The sequence below is a fragment of the Dictyostelium purpureum genome, assembly GCF_000190715.1.
Source record: "Dictyostelium purpureum unplaced genomic scaffold DICPUscaffold_256, whole genome shotgun sequence".
Classification (NCBI taxonomy): Eukaryota; Evosea; class Eumycetozoa; order Dictyosteliales; family Dictyosteliaceae; genus Dictyostelium; species Dictyostelium purpureum.
The window spans coordinates 37,517-47,677 of NW_003519592.1; the positions used below are offsets into that span (position 1 = coordinate 37,517).

Below are 10,161 nucleotides of genomic sequence, written 5' to 3' on the forward strand. Positions count from 1 at the left end.
TCCAATATGAAAAAAAATATCCAAAAAAAAAAAAAAATAAAAAAAAATAATAGTTTTTTTGAAAAAAAAAAAAAAAAAAGAAAAAATAAAAAAAAATAAAAAATAAAAATAAAAAAAAGAAAAAAAAAAAATTAAAAAAAAAATAAAATAAAATAAATAAATTAGAAATAAATAATTATATTTATTTCTATGTATGAACAATTATAAAATGTTTACGAAATTATTTTATCAAAAAAAAAATAAAGATTTAAAGATAGTTCTGAAAAATAAATAATAATTATGGTTTTTTATTCGATTATGAAAAATAGGTATTATTAGTGGGGTGGGGTTAAGATATAAAACTATATTGTTGTTTAAAACAAATAAATAAAAATTTTTATATGTTTAATTTTTTAAAAGTTTTAATATTATTTATTTTATTTACATAATACTTTTTTATTTTTTATTATTATTTTTAAAAATTAATTAAAATAAATCGTTACTAATTATTGTGTTTTGAGTTAATGGGTAATTTATAATCTAAATTTTACAATAGGGGTTTTAGATGGAGAAGATGGTGGTGAGTTATTATTATTATTATTATTATTATTATTATTATTATTATTATTATTATTATTTGGTGCAGGATTATTAATATTGCTATTATTGCTGTTATTTGGTTTTCTGTATTAAAAATAAAATTTTATTAGTTTATAAACAATTTAAAAATATTTTTTTTAGATAACACTACTTACATTTTAATGGGTGAAATATCTGGTAGGATTAATGGATCATTTATATGGAAATTATATTTTGATTTCATTTTCGAATTAGTTGGAGTCTTGTTAATTGGGGTTTGAGGTGTTAAAAATATATGTTGTTGTTCTTGCTCTTCAATTTTGGTTAGGGCAGTGTCATTATTTTTTATATAATGATTGTTATTATTATTGAGATTTTTATTTAAACAAATTGGACTAACCAAAAGATCATCTGAATCGGTTGAAAAAATTGGTTTATTTGGGAACCTTTTTGCTACACTACAACTGCTATTTGATAATGATTTTTGGTTACTGTTAAAAAGTAAAGTACCTGGACGTGTAGGTGTTGACATTGGTGTATGGAACACAGTTGGCCTGCCAAATGAAATACCTGTTGTATTAATACTACTAACGCTACTGAGATTAATATTATCTATTAACCCATCATCTACAAATACCGAGACCCCAGTTTGATCCTTTTCTAGTGAATATGTATCATCCTCACTGTTTCCATTGTTATCACTACTAGTTGATTTTCTTTTGAGTCCACTAAGATTGCTGTTGTTACTACTATTGTGAATATTGGTATTATCTTGGTTTATACGTGATTTAAAGAGAAAAGAGTTATTTTGATGATAGTTATTATTATTATTATTATTTTGATTATATTTAGCATGTGGGAAAATTGTTGGTCTACTGAAATATTCGTTTGATTGCTTTTCATCTTCAATCTTCCATTTTTTAAACTCGTACATTTCAGTTGAATTGTCATATTCGTCCTCGCTACAGCAAAAGTTTTGTTGATTATCAACATCTAACGTTATATTTACAGGCATTATAGTGGCGAGCATATCGATTGACCATTCAAACTTTTTCTTTTCTTCTCCATCAACTTCATCATCTTCGTCATCTTCATCATCATCTTCATCATATTCCATATCTTCAAAGCGGTTTGAATTTAAAAAACGATTCTTATCTTCTTTACAATCTTCATCATCGCTTTGAATGTTTTCAAAAAATATTGAATTATTTGTTTTTTTACGATTAGTTAATAATTCATTATTTTCAATTTTATTATTATTAATACTATTATTTTCTTTATTTTCTATATTGTTCATTGTTTCGGTGTCAAAATTAAATAGCTGATTTCTATTTTTTATTGCTATACCACCTTCACAAAAATTTTTTCCATATGTCCATGAGGGAAATTCTGGAAAATTGGCTTTTGTTTTGTTTGATGATGGGCCTATAAATGGATTTCTTCTTTTCTTTTTTGTTTGGTTTTTTTTTGATGAAGAGGTTGATGAGGTTATTGGATTACTAACTATACTATTGTTGCTATTGGGCTTTGGGGTGTTTGGGTTAAACATTATTGGGCTACTATTAAATGATGTGTTATTTAAAAAGCTATTATTATTGCTTATTGGAGAGAAAAGAAATGAGGTGTTTGATGAAGATATTATTGGGGTTAATGGTGAAGTAATTAAACTACCACTAATACAATTAATTTTATCCATATCAAAATTTATATTAAGTACATTATTATTATTATTATTATTATTATTATTATTATTATTATTATTATTATTATTATTATTATTATCTTGATTATTTATTTTTATGTTATGTGATTCTGTATCTGGTATTTCCATTTTATATTTATTTTTTATATGATTAATTATTATATTATCATATCAATTTGGGATTTTTTTTTTTTAAAAAAGGAATGAATAGAAAACAAAACAAAACAAAATATAGTTTTTTTATTCTTATATTTGCAAGTTTATTCATTTATTTATAGATATTATCTTATTTAAATTAATAACCCCAAGGAAATTATAAACTCTTTTATTTCTTTTTTCGTATACGTTAAAAATAAATATATTCAATTATACCCCCCCCACCACAAACGAAAATAACAAAAAAATTATCCTTTTTATGAAATTAATATTATTTTTTTTACTTTTAAATATTTTGGAGGGGCTGCACATCAAGGAAAAAATTTAAATTTTTGAAAAAATGAAAAAAAATAAAATAAATATATTTTTTATAACAGACATCGAATTTTTTTTATTTAACAATCTTATTTTTTATGGTTTTTATTATTTACATTTAGTAAATATATTTATTTTTGCAAATTTTCTTTTAAAATAAAATCTAATTTCAAATAATTTATTTTCTAAATATTTTGATCAAAATATAAATTATAATTATAAAATTTAAAATAAATTTTCCACCATATATGGCTTTGAATATTTTTTTTTTTTTAACTATCAATTTATATAAATGTTGAATATTAACCTTTATTAAAAAAAAAAAATGAATGAACACAAAACCAAATATGGGTGAGATATCTAGATTATGATAAAACTATATACATATATTAATCACAGCCAACCTCTGAAATATTATTTTCAAGAAAAAGTTTGGTTTGAATTTAATTATTAACCAATTATATCCATATATATATTTTAATTATAAAATATTTAAAATAATTCTTTTTTTAAAAAATTTTAAATTTTTTGAATTAATTTTTTTATTTTTTTTATTTTTTTTTTTTTCAAAAACGATAATATATTACGGTAATAATGACAGATTTTGAATTTGTTATTATAAATAATAATAATAATGATAATAGTACATTCTCAAGTGATATAGTAAAGTTATTCAGATCATCAAAAAAACCATTAGATACATTCTTTACCTATGAATTGCAAATTAACAAATTCAACGATATAGAAAAGAAAAGAAAAGAATATTTAAACATTGAAGAAAATGAATGTTTAGAATCAGAAATTTTAAAAAGAAGAAAAACATCAAAATATATAAATACAATTAGAGGAAGAAATAAATCAAGTGATGAAAATGAAAAAGTGAAAAAGAACCATTTAGAAATGTTAAAGCAATCAGTTGTGACAATTGAAGACTTAAATCAGTTTCAAAAAATTAAATATTCTGATAAAAAGGGCCAAATAGTATATTGTAATAATGAAAAAGAAAAAAAAAACAACAGTTGCACAAATGTTGAATATATAGATAAGAAATGTACAGATATAATGTTATCACAATATGATCATTTGGATTTACATTTAAAGAAACCTTTATTTGACCAAATTTACGAATATTCTTATAAGAACGATTTCACCAATGATGATAGTAAAAAAGAAGGTGACGAACAAAAAGAAGAAAAAGGAAAAGAAGATAATGAAGAAAATCGTGGAAATGAAGAAAATAAAGAAAAAGAAGAAAATGAAGAAAAAAAAGGTAAAGAGGAAAATAAAGAAAAAGAAGAAAAGGAAGAAAAGGAAGAAAAGGAGGAATATAACGAATCTGGTGTTTATTTATTCCCTTATTATCCAAAAGCTATTGTATACAATATTATAGATGACAACCCCAATTATATAATACCTCATTCAAACTATAATACAAAGCATAAACACTTTAGCACCAACACCCATGTACATAATATTTATAAAAATTATTTAAATCAAAATAATAATCAAAATAATCAAAATAATAATAATAATAATAATAATAATAATATTAATTTCTCAATATTAAGCATAGAAAGATTTGATAATGATGGAAATATAATAATAGAGAATACTCAAGTAAATAATGACAGTTCAGAAAATATCAGCTCTGTAACCAATGAAAATGTAAACAATACCACAACTCCAACTGACGCAGTATCAAAGAAAAAATTAAAAAAGAAAAAATTCTTTAAAAGAGGATAAACCTAAATAAAATCAAAATCAAAATCAAATTAAATCATAATTAAATCAAAATTAATTATTTCAAATAAATTAATTTTAAGTTTAAACGAAATTAATTTATTTTTATTTTATTTTTTTTTATTTTTTTTCAATTTTTTTATTTTTTTTTTTTTTATTTTTTTCAATTTTTTAAAATTTTTTATTTAAAATTTATTTATTTTTAATAAAATTCGTAATTCATTTACATCCATACATTTTAATATAACTTAACATAAAAACAAATAAATAAAATGGAAAATACCAAAGAAGAAAACAATGATGCCCCAGATGTTAAACCAGAAGATAATCATATCAACTTAAAAGTTAAAAGTGCTGTAAGTAACATTCCCTCCTAAATTCAAGAAATATCTGTATATTAATTATATTAATAATATTATACTATTCAAACACAAATTCAAATACAAATACAAATACAAATAAAAAATAATACACAAAAAAATAAAAATAAAAATAAAAAAAACTAAAAATAGAATGGCGCTGAAATTTTCTTCAAAATCAAAAGAACTACTCCACTTAAAAAATTAATGGATGGTAAGATTTATAACATATATTAGTATTGGGATGATAAGAAAAAAGGTATTAATAATTCTTCTAATTAATTTAGCTTATTGTCAAAGACAAGGTCTTCAACAAGGTATGTTTGATATAATCAAAACATAATCATTAAACAAATTATTTCACATACTAATTTTTCAAACAACTATAGGTTCAGTTCGTTTCTTATTTGATGGTCAACGTGTTAAAGATGATGCCACTCCAATTTGTAAATATTACTTAAATATGTTTATATAACAAACAAAATTAAATCTCATTTTGCTAATATAACCAAAACTTAACAAAATTTAGCTTTAGATATGGATAATGATGATGCTATTGATGTAGTTCTTCAACAAACTGGTGGTTCATTCTAATAAAAATATAAGAAAAAAAAAATAAAAAAGATAAAAAAAAAACCAAAAAAATAAAAATAAAACCAAAAAGAAAACAAAAAGAAAAACCTTTTTTTTTTTTTTTTTTTTATTAATTACAAATAATTAATAAAATAATTCAACCTTCAATCTAGCTTTATAATTAGAAATCTATTTATTGGAAGATAAATTTTATTTGGAATAAAAATTAGAATCTTATTCAAAAAAACAAGTTGATCAAAAACTCCATAGGGTGGCAAATGAAACAATAATGATAATAATATAAAGGGTTGCCCAACTGCTACATCATAGATATTTTTTTAAAAACTATTTTTTTTTTTTTTATTTTTTTAAAATTTTTTTTATTTATTTTTTAACTTTTTTTTTTTATTTTTTTAAAATTTTTTATTCTCAGCAATACGTAAAAGATAATTTTTTTTATTTTTATTTTGGTTGTATATAAATAATTTAAAACATTTTTTAACACTCCCAACCACACACATTAAATTAAAATCTTTTTTTTAAAAAAAAGTTTACATATAAATTTATCTAAAGTTTTTTTAAAAATAGTTTAATATCTTTAAACACACACACCTACACATATATATATCATATAAAAAATGGACTACGAAGAAGATTCATCATTTAAACCAGATCCAGTTTTCACCAATTCAAAGCCAAAATGGGTCGACGATGCAGCATGCCCATGTTGTCATAAATGCAAAACTAATTTCACAATATTAAATAGAAGAGTAGGTATTTTATATATTCATTCTACAGATAAAACAAAATAAATTACAAATAAACGAATCATTTTTATTAACATACACATCAAACCTAATCATTATAGCATCATTGTAGAAGATGTGGTTTAATTTTTTGTAATAAATGTTCATCAAACGAAGCTAAAATCCCACAATTAGGTTTTAATTTTGTTCCAGTTAGAGTTTGTGATGAATGTTACAGAATGGTTAAAATGTAAAATTAAAAAAAACACTAAAATAAATAAAATAAAAAAATAAAATAATAAAAACAAAACAAAACAAAACAAAACATAAAAAGCAGTCTCTTTAAGTTTTATTTCTTTATAAAATTTACAAAATACAGATCACAGGTAAAAATTTAGATCAAAAGGATAAATTGTAGATTAATATCAATAGATTTTAAAATTAAAATTAAAAGACGAGAAAAAAAAAAAGAAAAATAAAAGAAATTTTTGTAATAGATTAATTTTATTGTTATTATTAAAAGATTAATCATAATTTAAAATCGATAAAGATAAAGCTTTATGTAAAAGTACATTTGTAAAGGTGTCATCTCTTATTGAAAGACTTTGGTGATAGTAGTCTATAGCTTCATCAAAACTGCCTTGAAGATGATAACAGAAACCCAGAGCGGTAAAAGTCGAGGGATTGTTTGGGATTAAAGATAAAGACATATTATAATAGTGAAGAGCCAAGTCATATCTACGCAATTTCCTGTAGCAATGGGCCAAATTGTAAACTGTTGGTTCCCATGACTCCATATATGACATCATTACCATTGATTTCTTTTTTTCATTATTATTGAGTTTAAATCTATTATTGTTATTTATATTACCATTACTATTAAAACTATAATTTAATTGATTATTATTATTATTTTTGATTTTACTGATTTCTAAAGCCATTTCGAAAAGTTTGATAGCTTCTTCAAATTGAGAGTTTTTATATTCTATAATACCCAATTCATTAAATGTCATTGGATCATAGGGACAGATATCTTTGGCTTGAAGGATGTATTGAGATGCTAAATTTAAATTATGGACACGGATTAACTCCATACCAATACAAAGTAATGGTAAATGACAACCTGTTAATAATCTTGATGATGTTCTATAGGCAGCCATTGCTTGATCGTGCTCACCTTTAGTTGCGAAAAAGTGACCGAAACCTAGCCAAAAAGCACCAATACGACTATTTAATGTTGTGGCCTTGGTAAAGAATTTTTGAGTGAGATCAGAGTTTTGAATTAACTGATAATAGCATGCAATACCGTACCAAGAGATGGAGGAGTTTTGTGAAAAGCTATCTATTAATTGATGGCATGTGTAATATAGTTCGTTGGTTAATTGTAGTTCAAATAGTGATGATATTAATACCATAATGCAAGTACTATTATTATAATATTTATCTTCTTTTAAAATTTTCTTTGTAATTGAATAACTTTCTTGAAATTGTTGTTTATAAAAATAATATTCTGAAATCATTGTTAAAATATCATTACAATTTATTAGTTTATTTCTAATATCATTTATTTTTAATAAACTATTATTTGAATTATTTGTTTTTGTAGATGTGTTGGTTGAGTTATTATTATTATTATTATTATCATTGTTATTTAATGAGTTATCGTACAATTCTATATAGTTATAATGTGATGTAAAATTTGGGTTATCATACTATAATTAAAGTTTTAAAAGAAATAGTTAGTATAGTTAATAGAGAGTTTAGTATATAAATATATAATAATTACTTTTTTAAGTGAAAGTGCGTAAATTTCTTTTAACCAAATATCATCTGCTTGAAAGTTGAGTTTTTTTAAAAGTTGAATTTCCTCTTGGAATGTTAATAAATGACTTTTGGTAAGTGATTCGAATGCTTCATAACAGTTGTAGTCTAAAAGTAGTGCTTTGATATACCAAAATTTTGCTTTTTTTAAATTATCCATATTTTCAAAACATTTTCCTTTAATTAACGCAATGTTTGATTTTATTATTAATATTTCTTTATTATTTTTGCTGTTATTATTATTATTATTGATATTTTCATCATTTTTATTATCTGTATTGCTTTTATTCATATTTACATAAAATTTAAGTAAATCTTTTCCTGTATAATTTTCTTCATCATAGTCATCATAATCATCTAAATTATCATTTATATTGCTATTATTGATGTTGTTATTGGTGTTGTTGATTATACTGCCATCTTCATTATTATTATCTGTATTATTATGATTATTATCTAAGATCTGTAGGCATTGGTCAAACTCGTTGGTCTCTATTTTACATTTTGCTGATAAATATTTTAATTTTAATATTATTAAGGCTTCATCTTCTCCTTGATGTTTTAAATTTCTTTGATTTAAATATTTTTGAATTAAAAATGATGATCTTTGATATTGTTTATCACAATATAATGCATTACAAAGTATATATAAATTCTCTATATATTCTATATAAAATATTGTCAGTATTGGTGTTTTTTAAATGATTTATAATTTAAATTTGAAGTATTACTTTTAGAATTTAATGGAACTAAATTTAATAATTTGTCTGCAAAGAAAATTGCTGATGTATACGAATGGGTTAAGACTGAACTATCAATTTTACATTTTAATTGATCTTCGATAGTTGTCGAGTTAAATATCAGTGTTGGAGGTGATTGTTCGAAAATAGATGTCGCCATTCTTTTATATAATATATAATATATAAAAAATTAAAAATATACTCAAAAACAAAAAAAAAAATTTTAAAAAAATTAAAAAAAAATTAATTAAATAAAAAAAAAAAAAAAAAAGCGCCTCCTCTGAAATGCTTTTATAAAAAAAAAATTTGGATCATCAACATTTTACTTTAGGGATTTAAAGAATGAAATAAATCATTATATTTGAAAAATAAAAAAAATAAAAAAAACTAAAACTATATTATTTATTTTTTTAAAATTTAAAAAAATTAATTCATCCCATTTTAAATATATATATATATCATTAATAATTACTTAATTTTTTTTAATATTTTACTTTATTAACCTTTATAATCATTTAAAATTCATATCATATTATTTTGATGTTGATTTTATTTATTTTTTTTTATTTTTTAATTTTATTTTTAATATTTTCTCTGTAATCAGGAAAGAAAGGCTATTTTTTTTTTTTTTTTTTTTTTTTAAATTACAATCACAGCCAAAGTGTTGCCTTTTTTATTAATTAATTACAATATGATCTATTGACCAAATTAAGAAAATAAATTTGATTGTGTTAAAAACACTTTTTTTAAAAAATTTTAATTAAAAAAAAAATTTTTATTAAACAAATTTAGCCCCCACATAATTTTTAATTTATTTTTTTTTTAATTTTTATAATTTATTTCATGCCAAATTAAAAAAACTAATTTATTAATTATCTTTTTTTTTTAATAAATTATAATTTTTTAATTTTTTAATTTTTTTTTTCTCTTCATACTCATTGCATTTTATATACATATCTATTCCATATTTTATTAAAAAAAAAATACCTTCGTAAGTAATAAAATTTTTATAATTGTATATTTTTTCGGCGGCGCCATATTAATTAAAAAAAAAAAAAAAAAAAAAAAGCAAAATGTTTTTTTTAGTAATAGTAGTTATCTTATATAGTTGTTTTTTATTTTTTATTTTCACCAAACATGGCAACAACAACAATAGCCCACCACCACCAACAACCCCACAACAATCAGAACCAACATCAAGACCATTTCCCATTTCACAAGAAGGACCAGCATTAACAAGAATACCAAGACCACAACAACAACAATACCAAGCAAGACCAACACAATCCCCATCCCCATCCCCATCCCCAAGCCAAGCAAGACCAAGACCAACATCATCGCCATCGCCATCCCCATCTCCATCTCCATTGCCATCGCCATCACCAAACCAAGCAAGACCAACACAATCCCCATCGCCATCCGCCATCACCAAGCCAAGCAAGACCAAGGCC

The 10,161-nt window shown here is 22.0% G+C and overlaps 6 protein-coding genes across 6 annotated transcripts; 3 read left to right on the top strand and 3 right to left on the bottom strand.

Annotated features, from left to right (window-relative positions):
* Positions 1 to 512: 512 nt before the first annotated feature.
* On the bottom strand, positions 513 to 2,389 carry DICPUDRAFT_89241 (uncharacterized protein; the record flags this gene model as incomplete). Its single annotated transcript, XM_003291041.1, has 3 exons — positions 513 to 663; positions 735 to 2,083; positions 2,276 to 2,389. 3 exons carry the CDS (start codon positions 2,387 to 2,389, stop codon positions 513 to 515), a joined length of 1,614 nt encoding a protein of 537 aa, XP_003291089.1.
* Positions 2,390 to 3,325: 936 nt separating this feature from the next.
* On the top strand, positions 3,326 to 4,474 carry DICPUDRAFT_81777 (uncharacterized protein; the record flags this gene model as incomplete). The annotated part of the gene is made up of 1 exon (XM_003291030.1): positions 3,326 to 4,474. One exon carries the CDS (start codon positions 3,326 to 3,328, stop codon positions 4,472 to 4,474), a length of 1,149 nt encoding a protein of 382 aa, XP_003291078.1.
* Positions 4,475 to 4,743: 269 nt separating this feature from the next.
* DICPUDRAFT_155644 (uncharacterized protein) lies at positions 4,744 to 5,424 on the top strand (the record flags this gene model as incomplete). The annotated part of the gene is made up of 5 exons (XM_003291031.1): positions 4,744 to 4,827; positions 4,984 to 5,044; positions 5,118 to 5,147; positions 5,220 to 5,276; positions 5,360 to 5,424. 5 exons carry the CDS (start codon positions 4,744 to 4,746, stop codon positions 5,422 to 5,424), a joined length of 297 nt encoding a protein of 98 aa, XP_003291079.1.
* A 617-nt stretch (positions 5,425 to 6,041) lies between these two features.
* Positions 6,042 to 6,403, top strand: DICPUDRAFT_38463 (uncharacterized protein; the record flags this gene model as incomplete). The annotated part of the gene is made up of 2 exons (XM_003291032.1): positions 6,042 to 6,173; positions 6,272 to 6,403. The coding sequence occupies 2 exons, from the start codon at positions 6,042 to 6,044 to the stop codon at positions 6,401 to 6,403; spliced, it is 264 nt and encodes an 87-aa protein (XP_003291080.1).
* A 270-nt stretch (positions 6,404 to 6,673) lies between these two features.
* DICPUDRAFT_155646 (uncharacterized protein) lies at positions 6,674 to 8,870 on the bottom strand (the record flags this gene model as incomplete). The annotated part of the gene is made up of 3 exons (XM_003291042.1): positions 6,674 to 7,861; positions 7,936 to 8,636; positions 8,702 to 8,870. The coding sequence occupies 3 exons, from the start codon at positions 8,868 to 8,870 to the stop codon at positions 6,674 to 6,676; spliced, it is 2,058 nt and encodes a 685-aa protein (XP_003291090.1).
* Positions 8,871 to 9,532: 662 nt separating this feature from the next.
* DICPUDRAFT_155647 (uncharacterized protein) lies at positions 9,533 to 10,161 on the bottom strand (the record flags this gene model as incomplete). Its single annotated transcript, XM_003291043.2, has 2 exons — positions 9,533 to 9,586; positions 9,882 to 10,161. Coding segments are annotated over 2 exons (334 nt in total), but the record flags the coding sequence as incomplete, so codon positions are not given.